Source organism: Thunnus maccoyii, chromosome 22 (assembly GCF_910596095.1).
Source record: "Thunnus maccoyii chromosome 22, fThuMac1.1, whole genome shotgun sequence".
In the NCBI taxonomy this organism is placed as follows: domain Eukaryota; kingdom Metazoa; phylum Chordata; class Actinopteri; order Scombriformes; family Scombridae; genus Thunnus; species Thunnus maccoyii.
This window is the reverse complement of record NC_056554.1, coordinates 21,453,741-21,477,685: the sequence shown is the minus strand read 5'-3', so window position 1 is coordinate 21,477,685 and position 23,945 is coordinate 21,453,741. Positions and strand designations below refer to the sequence as shown.

At 39.0% G+C, this 23,945-nt stretch overlaps 1 protein-coding gene across 1 annotated transcript in view; it reads right to left on the bottom strand.

Moving 5' to 3' along the window:
- trpc5a (transient receptor potential cation channel, subfamily C, member 5a) overlaps window positions 1-23,945 on the bottom strand; it is a 97,154-nt gene that overhangs the window by 61,219 nt on the left and 11,990 nt on the right. The window contains exons 5-8 of the mRNA XM_042402224.1: window positions 21,910-22,026; window positions 21,654-21,716; window positions 19,539-19,676; window positions 18,567-18,773 (exon numbers count right to left, since the gene is read on the bottom strand). Of these exons, the coding sequence (XP_042258158.1) occupies window positions 18,567-18,773; window positions 19,539-19,676; window positions 21,654-21,716; window positions 21,910-22,026 (525 nt within the window). The remainder of the gene's footprint in view (window positions 1-18,566; window positions 18,774-19,538; window positions 19,677-21,653; window positions 21,717-21,909; window positions 22,027-23,945) is intronic.

Below are 23,945 nucleotides of genomic sequence, written 5' to 3'. Positions count from 1 at the left end.
CAATTAAGAGGCATCACTTCTTTGACATTTTTGGCAAATTTCCAGTGAGGGTGCTTGGTGTCTTGAAACCAGCGATTCTACAGTCTCAGTCTGTGGATCACTGGAGGCCTTAAAAGCCGTCTGTAAAGATGATTGCTGGACAGAGTTTTCTCAGGCACCTGCTGGGGATGATTCACATCCTCCAAAGAGAAGGAGGACATTGAGTAAACACCTTGGTGAAAGTGTTGAGCTCTCAACTGTGGGTCATACAGGGTCGGATCATCACCATCACCGCTGTCAGTCTCTGAAAAGACGCCTGCTCGACATTCTTTTCCCAAGAAGAATGTAGACCTGATGACAGCCACATCCAGTCTGGTACCCGAATCTAGTGCATTTCTAGATTCCACCTTGTTGCCTCTTGCATGTGCTCGCTGGCAAAAATGACATTCTTGTTGCAAAGCCAAGGCTGGTCAAGAAATGTCCAAATGAAACAGACCTGCAGGGTTTATAAGGAATGTAACAGCTCTGGTAATTGGTGTGTCTTCAGCAGCATTATTAACCCTTTGTCGTCGCAACATGTTACATGAAAGAAAGAGGAATGTGGTGATCTTGGCCCATGAGACGTCAATAACAAATACCTTCAGACATGGATGAATTTGTTAGAATGTTTGCCAAGGGAAACAGGAGACTGATGTTGTAGATTATTTATATATATATGTACATATAAATAAATTAAATCATTTGTCTGTGTTTTCCAAAAGCCACTCGGTTAGATCATGGTTTTGGTTAAAATGATCACTTTGTTAGAGAAATGTGGTGAGGCTTAAAGTTACTACTTCCTTAAAGTTAGGTGACCTTCGTTGTCATGGCTATAATAATAACAACGGGGTTAAGGGACGATTGTAGTTATGATTTTTACAAAATAATCTTCATACACAGCTGGAAACAGGAAATGAACTGTTGTCTCCTGAGGCAAAGTCTGCTGTTTTGTTGATCCATCCACTCCAAACGCAGACTTTGTCGCTTTATATATTGACATCATCTGATTTCCTCCTTTTGCTGCGGTCATAACTACCTCTGGCAATCACACTCTATGGTGTCATTTTTCTTCTTTTCATTTTTTTAAAGATTATTTTATGGCCTTTATTGGATAGTGGGCAGTGAGGAGGCAGACAGGAAACAAGGAGGAGAGAGAGATATACAATGGACAAAGGTCCATTGCTGAGATTGAACCAGTGATGTTGCAGTTATGTAGCATATACAATAACCATTCAGCTACCAGGACGCTCCAGATGGTGTCATATTTCTAGGGACAACAGTCTCAAAAAATACACCCAATTTTAAAGAGGGCTGACTGTATTTGACTGTCAACGAGTTGGTCTTAAGTGGTCAGAAACACAGGTTGGAGGGAGCTTCAGCCTCCACAGTCTGCATGTATCAGTGCTTTTAATTTGTTGGAGCTGGTCTGGAATTACTGGGAATCTGGAATTGGGTAAAAATGTTTGTGTTCTTTCGATTTGTGTTGATTTTGCATGTGCATATATGTAGGTCTACTCAGTTTTGGTAGCACCGCTCAGCTGTTACCATGTTTTTAAACTTGGAAGAAAATAGTTCCCAATAAAAACTGCTGGCAGGCAAATTTCCTTCTATCTATCTATCTTACATTTATGAATGTGTATGTTATCTGCTCTCTTTTTTGGGATGTTTTTCCCCTCATTCCCCGTCTACTATTCCTCAAAATAACTCCATCTACTCCCACTCTTTTAATATCTCTTTCTCCCTCACCATCTTTATTTGATTGCTGTCATTTATCAAAATGTCACACAAACTTTATCCAGTCCCAAACTTCCTGTTTTTTTTCTTTTACTCCCTCCTCCGTCTGTTTGTCTGCAACACACACACAAGATACATCCTCCAGTTTTCTTAATTTATTTCCATTCTCTCTACACAGTTTCTCTTATGCAGGTTACTTGCCTAAAAACGAGACATAGAGAAGGTGATGGGAAAAAAAAAAATAGATATATTCCACCGCCCCGCTGTATGTGACTCACTCGTTCTTTTGCTAACTCTATTTCTGTGCCTGGTTTCCTCTGTTCCACCTCTCCACCTCGCTCTGGTTTTGTTTCTTCTCTTGCTGTTCATGTCTTCCCTCCACCTGCCGTGTCAGCTCATAACCACCAGTCTGTCTATCACTCCATCCCTCTTTCATCCTCACCTCTCCTGATCTCCCCTGCAAGTTTTTTGTATCATCTGCTTTCTATTTCTCCCCGTGCTTCATCATGTTCCAAACCTTGTAAACATTCAAAATGTCACTAAAGTGTTTCGGCTGAGTTTCCATCGGCTCGGCTGTCGAATGAACACACTTCCTGAAAGTCAGAAATAAACATTTCAAACAGTTTGTTCTTTACTGTACTTTCTATGCCTTTCTTAATTAACTCCCAACACATCCTCATAATTAAATGACCACATAGGTTGATTGTACCTACACTCCAGAGCGACCCATAGCAGCGTTTTCAGAATACTGGCATAATATACTGCTTTCTAAAATAGGAGTATAAAAACCATTACAAATCACTGTTAAAAGATATTTATGTTTCATGGTGTGACAACGTTGTGGTTAAGGTCTGGTTAGGTTTAGGGAGAAAGATGGTGGTTTGGGTTAAAATGATCACTTGAAACGTAGTTACTACTTCCTTAAAGTTACGCAACCTCCGTCGTCATGGAAACAGTAAGCAAATGTCCTAACTAGTGGTTGGAAAACAGGAAGCGAACAGTGGTCTCCTGCAGCAAAACCATCGATCAGCCCCCCCCCAGACTGAAATCAGTCCTGCATTAGAACAGTACAAAGGTACCGGTGAGACAATGAAATATGATCCAATAAGTCGAGTTGGAGCTACAGATTAATGCATTTAAAGGCTCATCAGATGCCACAATACGACACAGTGGTTTGTAATACTCACAGACAAGCTTTTAAAACTCTGGAACGTCATCGCACAGGCAACTAAACGTCACAACGTTATCCACCAGGAATGTGATTGGCCAACACAGCACCTTGCTTCATTATGTTGCATTTCATAGCAGCAAAAGGTGAATCAGGTTCAACTTTTTTACTAGACAAACCTGCGTTGGCTCCCCCCGCTGCCTAATTGAGCTGATTTTTCTGCTCTGTGTTAAGTTGAAGTATCTTTGTACTGACAGTCCACAGTTGTATGAAATAACCTGTATTTCTTTTTAATATGTATAATGATGACAGGCTTGCAAGTGGTGCAAGTATTTTGCTTGCTTCTTGCACTTGAAGACCTAAAAATATGACATACAGTCTTGCTGCATTTAGCACGAAAAAAAAGATTAAAATTGTGAATCATCCCCAAGCTTGAAAAAAAGATTTAATTTTATTTTGCCTATTGAGTTGTAATGAAGTTGTAAGTTCAGACTGATTTAAAACATCTCCACTATATTATGTCGTAACAATAATTTTACTTGGACAAAAACTGATGCAGACTTGATATTCAGTTTGATGTATTACACATCTCAGGAGAGTTTCACGAGACTATAAATTGATTTCCAAAGTGTGCATAAATAAATGAAAACCAATAGTTGCCAACAGTAAAATGGTTAGTAGTAATGTAAAGCACATAAATCAGCTAAAATATGAAAAATCACTGATATGATAGTTTAAGATCCTCTGTGTATTAATTAAATCATTAAATCCAAGTCACTTTTTAAGGGTTTGCTGTTAAAATGAATTATTTCTCTGTTTCCATTTCTGTTGAACTGCATGGTTTCTTTATTGACGAGTCATTTAAAGGTACATTATGCAGGATTTGTTGGCTAGTGTTTGTAAACACACAGCGTTCAAAGTCGGCCCCTCCTCCCCGACTCAACGAGCGAGTGAGAGAGAGAGCAGCGGTGGTCAAGCGAGCTAGAAAGTTAATGAGAGAGCACAAAGCGAGAACAAAGCTGTGAATCTGATAAATAAAACGTTATTTTCTGATTGTTTCACGTTGGTTACGTTCAAAAGCACAAATAAATGTGTGTGAATTCAGAGCTTCATCCTGTCCGCTGTGGCCTCTCTGCTCTGCGTGTGTGTATCTCAGCCCCGCCCCCGGTCAAACAGACACACAGACCTGCTGCTCTTCATACAACCCTGACACAGAGAGCAGAGAGCAAAGAGCAGAGCAGAGCAGAGGAGACAAGTCCCGACCTCACACCCTGTGTGCTGCTACTGGCTGCGGGCTACACACCCACTGCCCAAAGGGTGACGCTCAGAAATGTCCTGAGCACAACAAAATAATAAGAAAATACAGACGGAGAGCAGAGACTCTGCAGATAAACACACCACACACACTCCTAGTGGGTCATAAGCTATGATTGAGAGGGATTATTTTTTTATGAGTCTGTATATTGTTTTTAGTAAAATCCTAGTATGCCTATAATGTTTTAAGTGAATTTTGACACTTACTGCTGTATCGGGGACGTTTTACCGAATTAGGCCTTGTTTTGTAATTCACTGTATTATAGATGTAGACTTGGCATCTCCGTCTCTTTCTCTCTATTCTCTCTCTCCTCCCCTGTTCTCCCACTCTCGCTTCTCTGCAGCAGCTAAAGAGGAAAATGAATAATTTGGGTTCTTTTGGAAAGCCTCCAAGCTCGCTCGCTCTCTCGCTCTCTCGCTCTCTCGCTCTCTCTCTCTCTCTGTCAGCAGTGTTGGATGGATTAACACACACTAACACCGCACACACGAGCAACACTTTCCAGTGCCAAGCAACACGGTGAGGAAAAATTGATTTATAGTTTATTGTTCCCTCTCTCTCTCTCTCTCTTTCCAGCCATCACTCTTTCTCTTTCATCCCTCCTTCACTATCTGCCTCCATCACTTCATCTCTTCCTGTTGTCTCCATCTCTTCTTCCTTTATTCATCTCTTTCTTCTTAAGCATATGTCTTTCTTTCTCCTCATGTTACACAATATAAAGAAGTATGATTTTTGGGTTTTTTGCGATATTATAAACTAACAGAAAAGTCAGATGCATCTCATGTCATTTCCTGGTTCAGTGTCCTTTATAACAAACAGTTTTGTGTGATGAAAGGACCAGAAGTGTATCAATTAGCCACGCCGGCAACAGCAATTTGTCTCAATTTAAACTCTTTCAGCAAATATTGACTTCGCCATCATAACAGTTTTGTTTGTTCTCCCTCTTTACCGTTTATTAGATTCGATCTATTTCGTTTTCCTCCAGTTCAACAGCTCTTCAAATGTAAAATGCAAAACACTTCAAAACTGAATCAGTCAATAAAAACACATGTAAACCTTTAAGAAATGAAGAAGAATGAGTGAAATGTATAGAAATCCAAACTTTAGTTCACTGTACTAACAAATTATAGATATTTTGTATTGTTTTATTTGTGTAAATAGTGCTCCAATAAGGAAGAAGAAACGCCTTTAATCAATCCAATTAATCATATCTGCACATGCATACTGTGAGCCTGAAACATAAATATTACTATCAAACATTCACTGTTACTAAGCAACATTAGTATTAAAATGACAATGTCAGTATTTACCTTTAAATGAGTTTAACACAAATCATACAACAACTCCATGACATGCACAACAACAGAACCAGCTGCACAAAGTACACAGTAAAATATTGAGCTCAGCTTAGGATCGGGCTAAAATCAGGTCAGGATTGGGCTAAAATCAGGATAGGATCAGGCTAAAATCAGGATAGGATCGGGCTAAAGTCAGGATAGGATCAGACCAGGATCGTGTAAGAACGGCGTCATGACAGAGTTAGGATCGGGGAAGCATCGAGTTAGAAACAGACCAGGATCAGATAAGGATGGGGTCAGGATCGAGTTAGACTCAAGCCAGTATCAGATTAGGATCGGGCTACGCTCGAGCTAGAAGTGGGCCAAGATCAGGATCAGGCTGCAATGAAGTGGGTCAAAATTTCAGCCTCATGCTGTTACAAATTTAAACGTCTTAAATCGATGTTGGCGCTCTAAATTCAAATGATGAGTCTGGATGTGTGAGAATATTTTTAAACCACCCTAAACGATGTATTTATCTCCTTTTCTCTCTCCTCACACCCATCATCCTCTTCACCATCCTCTCTCTCTCTCTCTCTCTCAGCTGTCCATCCTTCATTACGCTGCTGTCGTCACGTCTCCTTTCACCTTTAACCTTCGCTGCTCCCTTCCTCTCGCTAGGTTTCCATACAGCTGATCATTAGAGTATCAGACCCTGGAGCAATTTTACAGCAGCATGTGTGTGTGTGTGTGTTTGTGTGTGTAGAATTAAAAGCAGGGCAGCAGTTTACCTCAGCTTCACTCAATAAAACTGAATTCAGTGTTTGTATATCTGTATCTGGTCAGGTGAGCGCGCAGTGGTGTGTGTAAGCATGTGTGTTTATCTTGTCACCGCGCTCTCGCATCGGCGCTAATAAACGCCAATGATCCGTGTAGACAGAACTCCCATTAAAATGGCAGCCTTAATTATTAAAGGTGTTTGAAGTGGATGGCAGGAGTTAAAGGCTCAGTCTGTACAGTATAAGATGAGCATGAATAATACAGTGTGGTCAAAACAATATTAGAAAAAAAAAGAGTGATTTTACACTTTATTCTATCTTTTTACGCTCTGGAAAAAACATAAATTTCAGGGATCTTTTCTGCCAAAATTGAGACCAAAACCTGATCTGTTGTTATACTTTAGTTATTCCTTCTTCTGACAGCAAGAAATATTTACTATGAACACACTGAAAGACTTTCACAGAAACAGAAAGATATGACACAAAATAACAGAAAATAAGGTAAAAGCCCAACAGCAGCCGACTACCAGTATTTCCTAAAAGTTTGCCTTTTATATTCAGCTCCACTTTTCCCACATGATGCTGGTGGTTATACTTATTTTACCAGCTGAACTGTGTAGTTCAAACAGTCAGCATTCAGGAGCCGGTTGCACCAGCTGTTTGTAAGAAACTTAGCCTAGATATAAGTGCAGGTCTACGCAACAATACATTAAAACCAGCTGCACCACACAAACTAGTAGTTACTAGGGGTGTGCCCGAATACAAATACAGAGAAAAGTCATGAAACAATACTCATTTTTGTGCATTATAATAATGTTTTTATCTTTATCTTTGCTATCGAGTTAATCATCTCATGACCCTTCAGATTTATCTTGCGACCTTACAGGGGTCATAACCCCTCAGATTGAGAACCACTGATATGAGGTTTAAAGCTGAAAGCAGACGCCTTGTTCCTGACTGACAATGACACATAAAATAATTACATAGATTTGTAAACTCTTCAAACCGTCAGGTGTTTTTGCTCGTTTTTAATGTCTCTCATTTACAGGCTTATTGCATAGTCACTAGGTGTGTGCCCCGATACAAATACATTATTCGGCAAAGCACAAATAGTGGGTTTCATACAAATATTTTAAATATTTTAAAACTTATTTGTTGGGGGTGTTCCCCAGAGATAAAGTTGAGCTACTGACACAAGCAAAGTGTTCCCAACAGACTCTCCATAACCTGTTGTTTCCCTTCTCCTTTCCACAAAGTTAGGATGTAAAAAATAGGCAATAAATGAAAAGTGCAAAGCAATAATTGCCTTTGAAGTTCCTCCCTACACATTACACGGTGTGCTGTCTCTGTGTTATGGGTGTATAAATAGGTAGAGGTCTGTCTGCAATGAGGCGATGAGTAAAGTTTTAGCTCAGTAATCATAACAATTTTCTAAAATTAAAAGTGTAATAAAAGCAAAAAACAGGATTTTTAAGCCTCTTTCCACTTTTATTCGAATACAAATACAGATACAAATAAAAATACTGGACTCTCTGCACATCCCCAATGGTTACATAAAGTTGTTACTAAATATTTACAACTATTAACTGTCAGGTGCAACTGTCCACTAACCCAACCCAAGCGTGATACTTATCTGATTCTGACCCTGAAGTCAATATTTTACTGCTTCTTCTCTTCCATCTGTTCACATTTTTTCCTGTTTCGCTTGAACTACCCAAAATGCTCTGCAGAGGTGTCGTGAAGCGTATCCGCCACTATTCAATATCTCTCTGCCGGGCCAGCCTGGACATAGTTCATTACTTCCTGTGTGTCAAACAGCCAATCAGAGACCTTATTTCAGGTTTAAAGGCCCTTGGCATGACGGGTAAAGCCATGGCATGTGTGTGTGTGTGTGTGTGTGCAATTTACCCATTAAGTTGGAACCACTGAGCTGAGACCCAAAGTTACTTCGGCCTTACATAAGCCACACACTTCAAACACAGCCCTCCTTTTCTGTTCCCCCCTTTCTTTCTATTCAATTTCTCAGAGGAAAGGTTGAAAGTTGGATCAATAACCATGACCATATCTAGAGGGAGAGGAAAAAAAGAGTAGAAGAAGAGAAAAGAGAGGAGAGGAGAGGAAACGAAAGGAGAACAGAGAGAAAGAGAGGACAAGAAGCAGGAGGAGAGGTGAGGAGAGGGTAAAAAATGAGATCAGGAGAGGAGACAAGTAACAAGAAAGAGGAGAGGAAGTACATTGAGTTAGGAGGACACAAGGAGAGGGAGGAGGAGGAGGAGGAGGAGTGATGACGAGATGGAGGAATTAAAGGATGGAGGGTGAGTCGAACGGATGACCAGGTTTCCCTGGAGACAGAGGCGCAAGGTTAAAAATGCAAGATGGAGAGAGGAGAGCGAAGAATGAGAGGATGATAAAGGAGAAGACAGAGCCGGAGAGGAGTGTATGGAATGCCGAGTTGGACTGTCGGAGCTGCGAGTGTGTGTGTGTGTGTGTGTGTGTGTGTGTGTGTGTGTGTGTGTGTGTGTGTGTGTGTGTGTCTTGCAGCATGTATTGATCCCAGAGAGACATGGAGTAGTATATCGGAGATGTAATTTGCATTGACCACATTGGAGAATGCTGACGAGGATGTGCTCACACTCACGCACATACACACATATTTGCACGTAAACCTCAATAACACACACACGCACACACACACACAGTTTGGCGTTTTCAATACCAGGTTGTCAGGTCATATAATGTCTTCCCCCCCACCCCCCCATTTGGTGGCCATCTTGTAAACCCTCAGCCCTCAACAATAACAAATATCAACACCTGGATCACAAAAGTCTGTCTGTTGTTTATTTATTCCTCATTAACAAACAGCAAAAAGCATCTGTTAGCAGTCTGAAAGACTCATTTTGGGTCACTTTTAGACTTATGGGTCATTTTAAGACATTTGCTGTGAAGATATTTTAGTTTTTGAAGACATACAGAACTACCAAAATCATACAAAATCTATTTAGGATTCACATTGTTCAAAAACAACCTTTAAAATGAACTTTTCTAACATAAAATAAAGCTGAAAATGATGGAATAAAGTTTCTTTATCAAACATTAAAGCCAAGCTGAAGTCAAATTTAGTCATCCCTTTGTGCAGTCAACATGTTTTTTAAATTTATTATTCATAGTTTTTTTTTATTAATTATAAGCTCCTTGGAGAAATATAAGAAATTATATAAGAATATGAGAAATTCTTTTTCTCATAGGCGGTTATTGGAAGAGTATTTAATCAAAATAATATAAAGAAGGCAGAATTATGAAATCAAAGAATTTCAAATATAAATTTCTCTCTTTTGGTTTCTGATTGTTTTCTCATTGGAGAACACAGCAGTGATTTACGGAGCAGATACGTACGCTGTAGTTGACGAAAACTGGAAACTTTGGACTGGAACATGCAACAAATGTGTGCATTAGTGCCTAATAATGAATGACTGTATATGTGTGGATGCATGTGACTGCGAGCACATCTGCATACAGTCTGTGTGTGTGTGTGTGTGTGTGTGATTTCCTGGAAGAACGATACAGCAGCAACACACGATACGCAGGTTTTAGTTTCCCATCACTAACACACACACACACACACACACACACACACACACACACACACAGCATGATATCATTTGCTCTAAAAGCCTGATGTTGGTGAAACATTGCGGCATTGTGGTGTGTGACACCTCGACCTCCACATACAGAAGATACTTTACACACCAACATGCAGAAAGAGCATAAACACACACACACACACACACCATAGATAAAATATAAAAGAACGAAGCAAAGAGCTAAAAGGAGGTTATCCAGAGTGACAAACACACCAAAAGACATACAAAAGAGGGAGACATGAAAAGGATAGAAGCGCAATGAAAGAGCGGGATAAAGAGGAAGAGAAGAAGAAAGAGTGAGAGAGGTTTGGAAAGAAGAGTAGAGAGAGACGAAGCGAGTGAATGTGGCAAAAAGGATGAAGATAAAAGAAAAGATGAGATGAAGGAAAAAGGAGGATGGGGAAGCAGGAGAAAGGAAGATGGAGAGAGGGAGGGTGACAGAGAAGGTAAAGGATGTGACAGAAACAGGGGAGGAGAGAGAGAAAAGGAAAGAGGTTGCAGTACGTGAAAGGCTTACATAAGTGTACTGACTGTTCGTCAGCTGTCTCCTGAGAGACACACACACACACACACACACGCACACACACATGTGATTTAAAAGATAATAAAATTTTAAAACACAAGACAAAAAGACAAATAAGACACCCACCCACACACACACACACACACACACACACACACACATGCTCGCAACAAGACATCTGCATGTTCTCACTGGCAAACATGCACACATGCATGTTTGCACACATAAACACAGAGACGGGTGTCTGGAGAGGCTAATGGGGCATCTGTTTGTTTGTTAACATCTGTCGTTTCCTTGGCGTCCAGGGGCCGCTTTTCCTGTCTGTGACCTTTCTATAACCTGACGGATCTGATGGTTTGTTACACAGAACCACGTGAGAAGTCGTCCTTGGAAACTGTTAGTAAAAGAACAGGCACTTTCAAAATAAACACAGTTCCTCATTGGATGTTGATTGGTCCAAACCACCGGTGGTTTGGAGATAAACAAATAACTTGAAGCCCGACGAGATGGGCTCTCTCGTGATGTTGTGATCTTGCAAATCCAGCCTCGCAAAGTAAACCTTTCTAACCACGTGTCTGTCTCTCTGCAGTCAAGTTTCCCCTCAAATGTAACTCAAATTTTAACAAAACTTCCAGAAAATCGTTAAATGCACATTAAAGTTCTACAGTTCAGCCCCCTCAGTTCAGCCTCTGTCTGAAACAGGCAGTTTTAGCTCCTGTCTCTTTAAGGCCCGCCTCCTGATGAGCCCACTCTGTTCTGATTGGCCAGCTGTTAGAAGCTAACCCCTCTGCTACGTCAACAAGCCATTAAACAAACTACAGTAGCAGGATTTCACTACTTTTTCTTGTCCTTTACTCAAAAAAGTCAACTTCACAAATACATCTGCCAGAATCCGATCTGAAATATGACTGGACAACACAAACTACACATAGAAAAACCCTTAGCAACAACCATAGCAACCAAGACTATGGAACGGACAGCTGTTTGTGGGCATCAGCTTGTTGGCGAGGTAGTAAACAAACGTCGCAAATGAAGTGTTCAGAGCAGCCTGAAGCCCTGGATTTTGACTTGCAGGGAGCATTTCTACATATGTTCACCTCAAGTTTTAGATGTTTAACATCATAACAGAATATAAATAACTGAAAATCTCTTTAATGCACGTTTCCTTACTGTGAATATTAGCAGTTGGATGCATCGTGATAAACAGTCGGTGGCACTAACTGCAGACTTGTCAAACCTCAAATGATGGTAAATCACATGGAAAACATGATGGAAATATGATATTTATGCTTGTTTCATGTATATATTTGAGGAATGTTACAGTCTCCTCATTGCTCTACATAGATCTGATGTCACTAGTCCTTTTTTTGTCACATCTCTTTCCCTTCCTTGATTTCTTTATTACCTACATGTGCATCTCTCTTTGCCATAAATAGACTTTCTTTGCCTCTCTTTAAGAAAACAGATATTTATCTTGACATTTCTCTCTCTTTCCTAAGATCCATTACCTCCTTTCTTTCTCTTTACATATTTTCTCCTCTTCTATTCTGTCTCTCGCTTTAACAAAAATTTGGGGATATGGCTTATTTTTGCTGACAGCTGTCTCTCCCTCTCTTTTTCATTTTTTTTTCTCCTTTTTAGCTGTCTGTTTGTGTTTTATCCCTCCCCCATCTGTTTCTGTCAATCTAATGACTTTTTATTGGCATAAAAGCTCATGTGAGATACAGTAATGCTGCTGAACTTACTTATCTGTAGTCTGCAGACTTAAAGACTGTACGAGAGGCAAAAAAGAGACGGTTTGATTGCACAGAGTTGCATTTCTCCACATTGAATGTCACCAAAATCCATGATTGATGATTTCATTTTGTAATAATTTTGTCAGTTTCACACAGTTTTATCTTCTGGCGATGTTTTTGTGCTGCTGTTTCTGATAAGACAACATAAAAACTGATGAATCTGAGAGGTTTGCATCATTTTGTTCCATGGAAAAAAGGGGTTTGTTGGAAAATATGATAAAACTCTTGGTACTGTAAGTATATAATAAGAGGCCTTTTCCACTACAGGAACCTGGTTCTGCTTTTGGTTCTGCTGTCCTCTGGCTGCTTTGGGGACAAGTTCCTGGAGCAAAGTTTTGGGAACCCTCAGGAGGTGATGCTTCAAAATCCAGATTCAAGTCACAACTCAACAACAACAAACACAGCAGTTACCGCCATTTCACTTCTGCGTGTACACTGATGAGGACTTTTAAAAACAAAGAAGAAAGTAATGATTGAATTGAGTAACTGAGAATATTAACTGGAATAAAACTTCATTACCATATAAATTCAGTATAACCAGTAAGACTAGAGAAATGCATTTTAAAATCCTACATAACGTAAACCCACAAATGTCAATATTAACTGTATTTTATTTTGAAAAGAACAATAATTGGAGCGTTCTGGTAGCCCAATGTTTACTGCACATGCTGCATAACCTAAACGTATCTGGTTCATATCCAGCCAGGTTTCTTTGTTGCATTACATTGTTGTCATTATATGTTTCTCTCTTCACCACTTCCTGTCCAATAAAGGCAAAAATGCAAAACTGTAAACTTACAGCCAAATTCCGGTCAGATTTTAATCGTCCTTTCCAACATAAACATAATTTTAAACTTTATATAAAAGCTGTTATAACATATTTTAAATGCAAAGACACTAAGATTTTATTTTGATTATGTTGTGAATGTAATTGTTAATAATAATTATGGAATTTTTTTTTATTCACAAATTGTGTTTTTCAAAAAGATTGCACCTTCATGATTTTACATATTTTACAAAACTCTAAAATGTCCTCAAAAAACAAACAAACAAACAAGTATATGCACAATGAAGTATTATAACAACACCTTTGAAAACATGTAAAACTGTATTTTTTTTAATGTATTATCGTACTTAGAGGGTTTTTTTTCCCTCTTGTTGTCCTTGCCCTTTCCAGAGGATCTGGCTTTCACAAGACTTGATTGTAATTCCAGTTTACAATGTCTAAATTAGACGTCTGATCCTTCTCGGTTTGTAAAATACAGTGGAAAACTAATGCAGAACCAACCACCTTAGTCATTGAAGTTCCAGTTCCTGTAGTGGAAAAGCAGCTTAAAATACTTTCATAAGCTGGTACTGGTACTGGAGTCATGTTCACAATGGTATTGGATCATTCAGACAATATAAAGCCTTAATAATGGCAACTGCAAGTTCCTGTAATAATGTAAAAAATGTAAATGATACCGTTTCCAACATAAAAAGCATCTCAGCCCCCACTGTCTGCCTCACTGACAGATATCTGGCGACATATTTTCTGTAACAGCTCTCTTCCTCTTCATCACTTCATCTTTCTCTCTGCAGCCAACCCTCCCTGTCCTCTCTCTCCATCTCTAACAATTTAAGAATGTCTTATTAACCACTGACAGCTCTCTCTTCCTTACTCCCTCCTTCCTCTTTTTAGTTGCTTTCTAACTCCTCACATCTTCTCAAAACGCTCCTTATTCCCTTCGTCTCTCCCCCCGGGTTCAAATGTGAGAATGGTGTCTTATTTTAAGCCAAGAGTCATTCATGCTGTCTCCAGTACGCCACGGGATGTTTTGAAAAATAAGACTTCCTACTCTCAGTGCAATCCCTGCTCAAAGGGCTACTCTACCAGGGCTGCAGCCAATTATACCTCCCAGCAAGGTGTAGTAGACGGCAACCCCCTTCAGTGTAGAAAAGCAGACTCTAGTTGGGTTGCTCTGAGTCATCTCGCAAAGAATCATGATGGATTTTGAATCTCTATATAATTGTCTAAGATACAACACAGTGAGGAGAACATGAACTTATGACCGACTGGTGGGATAATAATGAGGTTGTTGGTAGAAGATTATTTGGATCAAAGAACTACTCAACATGTTGCCGTAGATTGTGCTTGACTGCATTTCCTATTAACATCATTAAAGCTGCATAACGTTTTAACTAAAACCTTCATATGTCAATCTCAGGTGACTCTGGACTTGTGTTGTCAACAAAATCTGCTCATAAGAGACTAATTTTACTAAACTGAATATATTGCAATGACTAATTCAAGTATGATGGCAGACATTAAAGGATGACAGAGAAAATATCAACAAATCCTCCATATTCAACGACCAAATAGGTCGTTTGACCATGTGCATGTGCTCCAGAATGACACATTTTCTAATCTGGTACCCCCTATTGGCAAAACTGGTATAAAACACTATTACAAAATAATGATGTTTTATGATGTGGTTAAGGTCTGGTTAGGTTTAGGGAAAGATCATGTTTTGGGTTAAAATGATTACTTTGTTAAGGTTAGATTGAATCTATTATTATCCTAGAGGGCATTGGTTTGCAGTGTGTGCACAAAACTCAACATACACAATATGTTGAGCAGATTTTGTTGACAACACAACCACAGAGTCTCCGATATTTGACCCTAAATTGAAATTTTAACACCATGTCAATAAAATGGTTCAATCCTGCTTTCAAACTGCAAAAATCAGACCATTACTGTCAACCTCTGACCTAGAGCATATCATTCATGCCTTCATTTTTTCCCGTCTCGATTACTGTAACTCCCTTTTCACTCGTCCTTAGCCGAGCTGACCTGTCACGTCTTCAGCTTGTACAAAATGCAGCAGCTAGGCTATTAACTAGGACTGGCAGCGGATCCCACATCACTCCTGGTTTAGCCTCACTGCATCGGCTGCCAGTGAAGTTCAGGATTGATTTCAAGATTCTCTTAATCACTTATAAGGCCTTACACGGTTTAGCTCCTGCATATATATATCCGAGCTACTAATACTACCATGCGGTCACTTAGGTCTTCCAACCAAAACCTTTTTGGCCGTACCACATGCCAAACTAAAAACCAAAGGCGACTGTGCTTTTGCTGCCCTTTTGGCACCCAGATTTTGGAACAATCTCCCCACATCCATCAGATCAGCTGAATCTGTTGACTGTTTCAAAAAACACCTAAAAACCTACTTTTTTTTAGAAAGGCTTTCTCATAACATTTCATAAATTCAAGCGTGTGCTCTGGGTGATTGTGTATGTGTATGTGTTCTTGAATGTGTCTTTCATGGTTTTTGTGTCCTATTTTCTTTGTGTCCCAATGTCACTGTAAAGCACTTTGTAACCTGTGTTAAAAAAGGTGCTATATAAATAAAGTTTTACTTACTTACTTACTAAAAGAAACATACACACTAAGAACGTAAGAGCAGCAAACGGTAGCAATCCAAGACTTAGTCCACAAATCTACTACACAGCACCGTCCTGCAGCGCTGATGATGTACAAAGATGCAGAAATATTGGAAATGTGACACTCGTGGTTGGAAATGGGAGACAAACAGCTGTCTCCTCCGTGTCATAATTACTACAGCTGCTATCATTCACTCATGCATAACTATTATGACCTATTGTGTTGTTTTTCTTTATGAGGAAAGTCTCTGAATTTGAATTAAACCAGTAGTAAGTCCATGTTGGAAGTTTCAGCAACTCTGTTTATTGTAGCGCTGACATGATATGTTGATTCATTGAATTAGTCCATCGACAAACTTGATCAAAGTATCAAACAAAAATAGCAAGTCGCTGGTTCCAGGTCCACAAGTGTAATGATTTGCTGCTTTTCTCTGTTTTCTGTCATTGTGAATTTGGGTTTTGGAGGGTTGACTGGACAAAACATGTTATAGACTACATTGAAAAAAAAAAGCATACAAAACTGGCTCAAAACTCCTTAAATCTTATCCTCAAATCCCTCTTCCTGGGTAGAGAAAACATGTCACCACTCTGTCTAGCACTCATTCTGTCTATCCTTCCGCTTCATATATTTATCTCTGTCACCTCTCCTCTTCAAGGGAGAGAGAAAGCACTTCACTTCCTGCTCTTATGTCTCCCTCGATCCTCAATCTACGTTATCATCCCGTGGCTGCTGTCATCCCTCTTCTCCTGCCTTCGCTCTGTCCTTTCACTCGCGCTTTCATCTGTCTGGCAGTATACCTCTGTCGCAGAAAGCTGGAAACAGCAGGGAACAGACAGGCGGACGGACGGAGAGAGATGGAGATGCCTTGGGGATTTCTAACTTTGTTTCATTCTCTCCATCCCATCAAATCTTCATCTCTTTCTCGCTCATGCGCTTGCTTAAATCCCTCCTAGCTCTCCATTCTTCTCTCTTTCTGTCCCATTAAATCTCTCTTTCGTGTTTATTCGCTTTGCTCCGGCTCATTATTTCACTCAATCCTATTCTTTCTCCCTCTGACCTGTTCATCCTCCCTCTTTCTTTCCCCCCCTATTCTCTCTGTTTCTATTGCACACATCCTTTTGCATTCACCCTCTCCTCTGACAAGCCCCATGAGGAGAGCTGCTAAGTCCCTCAATTCCTCAAAGACAAGGAAATGATGTACTGTGGCACTGTGTTCGTAAGTGTGTGTGTTTTAACGTAACTAGAGCAGAAGGTTCTAGATGTCCATTATCTTCAAATGGCTGCAGGTTTGGTTCCCTTTCAACAGAATGAACAATGTACCTAACATGAAAATAAGCTAACATTGTGATGTTGCTAAGGTGCTAACATTAGCTAACTGTAGACTTGTTAACATACGTACAATTAGCTAAAACAAAAAGTATTTATTAGCTACTAGATACTTACTTTTAGCGTGTTAGCAAGCAAAATAAAGCTAAACATTTGGTATGTACATTTAGCATGTCAAATTTCCAACTGATGTGTGCAATGGGTAGCATATAATCTTCACTACACATATAGAGTTAACATGATCAGTTAGCATGACATGCAAAAATTTTGTATGAACTGTAATGTAGCATATTTGCACGTGAACATCTACACATTTACCTTTAAAATGCTCAAAGTTAGGATGTTGAAGTACCAATATTAAGTAATGCAGATCAACTAACGATACTGTAACAATATTCTTCCCACAATCACGATATATCACCAACGCTCCCCCACAGACACACACACATCAGAGAGCTTCTCGTTAGCAGAGATGCTAGCTCAGCTACAACACAGTTACCCCTCAGAAACCTTTACAAAGGGCCATGAATGTGCTTCTAGTGACTGTCAAAGCTCCAGCATATTCTCTGTGTTTGTATTGATACTTGGCACCAGTGTATCAGTAACATATCGCGATACCCTATGTTGCAATATCAATTTTTTTGTCCTACCCCTAGATCACAGTATGCATAACATGCAAAAATGTTGTATGTAATGTAGCCTAATACAGCATGTAACCTTCTACATATTAAGATGTGAACATATACAGAGTTAACATACTAACATGCTCAAAGTTAGTATGTTGAGATATTGTTTAGCATTTTAGTTTATTAGCATGTCAACTTGTGAACACAGTTTACACAAAGTTAGCAGGGTAACATGCTAATATTTGATCTTAGGATGTAATGTTCAGGATATAGTATGCGTTAGCTTGTTAGCACATTAAAATACCATCAAGCATGTAATATTTAGCATGCTAGCTCATTAGCATGTATTGTTGTTATAATGAAGGTGAACATATGGACTTTTAGCATGGTAACCCACAAATCCAGTCCATCTAAAGTCTAAAAATATTCATCCTGTAATGCTATACATGCCAACATGAATCCATCCGCACGTTGTCACAATATTTAACTCTTAACTTAACCAAACCAACCCCTAGAGCCATGCTGCAAGTATGACTATGAATAAATAAATATAATGGCTATATCTGTGTCTGCTGGTAACCAACCTTGACACCAGCGACGGTGCACATAAATAATATAAACTACATACATAAGCACACATGTAGCCTACTCTCAGTTTTCAGCGGGTGAGGTGAACAAGAACGCTCCTTCAAAATGTCAAATTTACAGTGACTAAGCAAAACACACAGTTGTTTCAGCTGGATGACAGTCTTCTTTTGGCTTTATCTGAAGGGATTTGAGCGCTTTTGTCACAAAGCAAGAAGAATCTTGTAAATGTTTTATAAGAAAAATAAATACAATATAAGCCAACAATATAAAAAAGGGATAGGAGGCAGGAATGACTTGTTGGCTGTTCAATGTTACATAGAGGCTTTAATTCAGGGTTTTTCATGTCCCTACCTCTTTTTGGTGGTATTTGATGGCGAGTTTGAGCTTTGCCAGGTCATGGCACTGTCTGAGGTCCAGTTCCTCACTCTGGTCGTTGTCTCTGTGGTTCAGAATAGTCTCCAGCTCTCTAGAACTCCTGGCCTGATCCAGGAGGTCCTTGGCGAAACGTTTGCACTGCTGCGACAGCTCCTCATACTCCTGACGAAACTCATTCTCCACCTGAGATGAGGAAGATATTACAGGGTATGAATAGTGGTAGGTTTCATGGTTCAATACTGTCTCCAGCTCTCTAGAACTGCTATCAATGACTCATAGATGCCTCTAAACCCTTGGAGGAAGAGAAATCCAGCTCTTGTTACCCAAGATGAAACTTATTCTTAGCCTGAAGGAATGACTACGGAGATTATGATAAGGTGAATGAGGATTTTTGTGGTTACGGTGCTAGAACTTCTAGCAAAGGAAAAAGGAGTAGCACACTATACAACAAAGGGAAGTCACAATCGCACAGTTAAAGGAAACATTTCAGACAAATGAGTAACATAAGTGATACAGGATGCTGCGGCTTCTGCAGAGGTTTTAACAGCCCATCAAGTTTAGGATGTGGCATCCCTCCAGAAGAGCTCATTTAGGAGCTTGGAGAATCGATGCCAAGGAGGACCGAAGCTGCTCTGGAGGCTCCTTGTAGACCAACACTTTATTGTGACACGTTAAATTGTTTGTCTCGTTTAATTTGACGGTAGGCTGTATATTACAGAAATAAAAACTGGCAGAAATTATGAGGCCAATCCCATCCCTGTTTGAATACTGCTCTGCTGCACTGGACAAGTCTCTGTTCAGCAACCTTTTTTCCCCCCAAAGAAGAAGAATCAGCCTGCCTGAGGTTTCTTTTATAATGATGAAAACCATTTCTGCTGCTAGGGCTTTTGATAAAAACTCATTTTCTTTTCCATTAAGCGCACAATCACGTGGCATTGGTATCCATACCTTGCTGAGTTCTTTGAGTTCCCAGCCCAATCTGAAGGCAGTGAGGATGGGATCTTCACTGGACAGCGCGATGAGCGAGGGCGAGGCCAGAGCCTTGTAGATGTTGAGTCGAGACCGTGAATGCCGAAGGCTGTCGACCTACAGAGAGAGAGAAAGATCAAGAGAGTTTTAACTTTGCACTTGACATCAAGGTTTGGTCACCTGATCAAAGAGAAATAAAGTCATGAGCATCCTGACACATTTCTCATCCTTTATTTCCTTGATTTGAGACTATGCGTTATGGGATGCGCTAGTGTAACTCTGACAACAACAAAAGTATTTTTATGCATTTTAAGTTAATCCTTTCATGCATAGTGGTCACTACAGTGGACAGTTATTCAAAAGCCATTTCCTTATATATGCATGGGTTTCAATGGTATAGTTGCACATCAGCCAACACAGTGGACTCTAGTGTGTCATCCCATACACTGCCGTCCATTGGCCAGCCTTTGTAAGTGCAACACAAATTTCTCACAACCAAGATGGCTGCCTGCCGGCCGGAAATGCTTCTATAGTAATAGATCCTTGCAGGTACATGAAATTAACAACTAAGGAGTAATGCAATTGTTAAAATTTTCCATGTACTGATTTTATGTTGGGAGAAAATGACAATTAATCATCTGTCCACTAAGTTGGACAAACTCCTTGAAAAATGCATGTTTAAAAAAAAAAGAAATATTTTCTTTCATGCCAAAAGAGGAATAAAAACACTTGACTGAAAACAAAATCCTGACTGAGGTTATCATAATTCATGCATGAAAGGGTTAAAAAAAACAAACAAAAAAATGAGCCACAGGTTTTGCTCCACTGTATTCTTCTTATGTTTTAATGTATTATGCTTTATTAGTAGTTTCAGTAGGAGTTTTATACTTCAGTTGTGTTTCGTTTGCTCCTTGTGTAACATGTTCTTGTGCTGATTTTATAATTTGGTGAGCTAGAATCTTTTTTTTAAAGTCAATTAAGTTGTCTGTTATAATAATCTGTTTAGGAAACTAACTTTTATATCACTTGAAACAGAAACATATATATACAGTGCTGCGCAAAAGTTTTAGGCACTAAAAGTAAAGTGAGAATGCTGACAAAAATATTGCTATAAATTGTTTTAATTTATCAATTAACTTCTTAAAAAGTTGAGTAAACAGCAGAAATGAAATCAATATTTGCTGTGAGCAGCTTTGCCTTTAAAACAGCAGCAGTTCTCCTCGGTTCACTTTAACACAGTTTTTCATGGTAACTTGCAGGCAGATTGTTGTAACCATCCTGGAGAAACAATGTTCTTCTGTGGATTTATTATTAAGGCCATCTCAGGTGCTTCTTCATGTAATCCCAGATTGACTCCATGATGTTGAGATCAGGGCTCTGCGGGGGCCAAACCATCTGTTGCAGGACTCATCATTCCTCTTGTTGCTGAAAATAGTTCTTTATGACTCTAGCTGTATGGTTGGGGTCATTGTCATGTCATGAATACATTTGGGACCGATCAGACACCTCCCTGATGGTATTGCATAACGGATAAGAAACATCTAAACATCTAGGGTGCCTAAAACTTTTGCACAGTATTATATATTTACAAATACAACAGCTTCTTTCAATCATCACTAGGGATCAGTGGTGAACCTCAGTATAAAAAGTAAAGTTTAAAGTTCACAAGTAGACTAAAAACCGTCCAAAAGAGTGTTCAGTCAGACTTTCAACACCGATGAATATGTTTCTAAAAGCTCTGGTATCAAATGTTTTACTGTACTGGAATCCATATTGAAGTGATTCAAATGATACCAGGGTCTCTTTACTATAAACCCAACCTGAATACAACACAGGACTGCTGAAGTCTGAGTCTTGGTGCTTAGCATCAATAAATATAAACATTATTTAATGATATTTGGTATGTTCACATACAGTAGCAAGAAGAAAAACTGAGCTGAATAAAGAGGAAACATATATTAGTGAGTAGAGGAGGGAAATATGTTGATTTCTGGCAAAAGGAAACGTGAAAAAAAGATAAATAATAAATGTCAGTCGCTCGATGTACAGCAAGCTAAAACAAAATCATGCATTACTAGAGAAATAATGACTTACCTCTGAACTGGATACACACTCAACACAGTCACATCGTATCTGGTGTGGTCTGGGAATGGTGACCTACACGACGACAAAAACGACAATATAACAGACGATGAATCATCACAACTGACATCCAATCAGTAGAAATACAGTTTTATTTACTGGTTCAAGATTTTATCAATACAAATAAACTCACTGACAGTTTGCTATTTCTAAATACATGATTGATTTTTGTGCTTTGTGCTTTTGGATACTGGTGCGTTATCGTCACCTTCCGCTGGACGAGCAGCTTGATGATCTCGTAGTTGTTGGTGTGAGCAGCGAGCATGATGGGAGTTATGTCTGGGGTGAACTCTGAAAACTGAATGTCCATCATCAGTGCGGGAACCTGGAGAGAAGTTAAGAGAAGGTTGTTTGTTTTTAAGGTTGTTATTTACTATGTTGTGTTGTTGTCCGAGTAATACAGGACAGGAAACCTCAAAAAGATAAAAACACAAAAAAATCCAAACTTCTAATGAGCTTTTATTGTTCAATTAAAAAGCCATGACTCAGCTGACGATGTGGCACTGTTGGCCGGGGAAAAACTCAAAGCACAAGACAAATTAGCCAAATGATGAGTCAAATTAAACTCACTTGAATCAGGTTAAAACTAATTAAATTAGTGTAATTTATTCAACCCGAATTTCCCGCTCGACATGCTGCAGAGGTACATTTATTTAAAGCCACATCCTCTCCAAATCTCATTATATCCCTCATTGACACGACTCTGAACACCTGCTGCAGTTCGAGAGAAACAGGGAGCTTTTTATTACCGAGTGGAAACCAGGTGGTCTGTCATTAAACGTTGGATAAAAGAGAAACAGGAATAAATGTAAAAACACAAAAATGAACAGCAGTTATATGAGGCAATACATCCCAAAATTTCTGAGTTAATTTCATTTAAATAACTTCAAGAGCTAAGAGGTGAAACTATATTTTTTCCCATTAAGCAAAGAAAAGTCATGAAACAATACTTATTTTTGTGCATTATAAATATGTAGTTACTAGGGGTATTCTGCAAAGCACAAATAGTGGGTTTCATACAAATATTTGTTTCATACAAATATTTTAAGTTATTTGTTGGGGGTGTTCCCCAGAGATAAAGCTGAACTACTGACATAAGCAAAGTGCTCCCAACAGACTCTCCATAACCTGTTGTTTCCCTTCTCCTTTCCACAAAGTTAGGTTGCAAAAAATAGGCAATAAATGAAAAGTGCAAAGCAATAATTGCCTCTGAAGTTCCTCCCTACACATTACACGGTGTGCTGTCTCTGTGTTATGGGTGTACAAATAGATACGTCTGGCTGCAATGAGGCGATGAGTAAAGTTTTAGCTCAGTAATCATAACAATTTTCTAAAATTAAAAGTGTAATAAAAGCAAAATTCAGGATTTTTAAGCCTCTTTCCACTTTTATTCGAATACAAATACAAATAATTTTGCTGCCTCAACAAATACAGATACAAATACAAATACTGGGATCTCTGCACATCCCTAATTATTACAAAACTGGAAGCAGAGCCAAAACAATAATATCTATCAGAACATTTTTAAGCCTCTTTCCACTTTTATTCGAATACAAATACAGATACAAATACAAATACTGGGATCTCTGCACATCCCTAATAGTCACTATATGTGTCATTTATTATCAAGTTAAGCTAGTCAGAAACATCATCATTTTACACGTGAATAGTGCTCTACAAGACTTTTATGGGGAAAAAAATGTTAAATTAGAAATGGAAATGTCATAATGTTTTGTCTCTATGACCAGAAGTATTGAATACAGTACATATATATATATATATATATATATATACATATATATATACCACTATGTATATATAAATGTATGGAGGAGACTGTCAGTGTTCCAGGAATATAAGATGTTGATGTGACTCTGAGCCTTAATAATGTCAAACAGAAACCCCATTTTTATTCATGTTATTGCTTTGCTGACTGTATTTGTTCTTTATCAGCCAGCAAGACATTATAATAATACGTTTTTGTGACATCGGATCTGATTGATATCAAGTTGAGATGTCACATCTTTGGCATCCGAGCAACCGGGGAACATCCCCCCTACGTTCAGAGGACGTTCAGAGGAGCTTATTTTGTTTGCTGGGAGAGAAAACAAATTATTTATTTTATTTTTTTTCATGTGTGTTTACAGTAAAATATGGCAAATCAACTCTTCACAAACACTTCCTGTTTACACACAGGCATGGATGTACAGTAGGGACGTGTAGAGAGGCCAGTATTTGTATTTG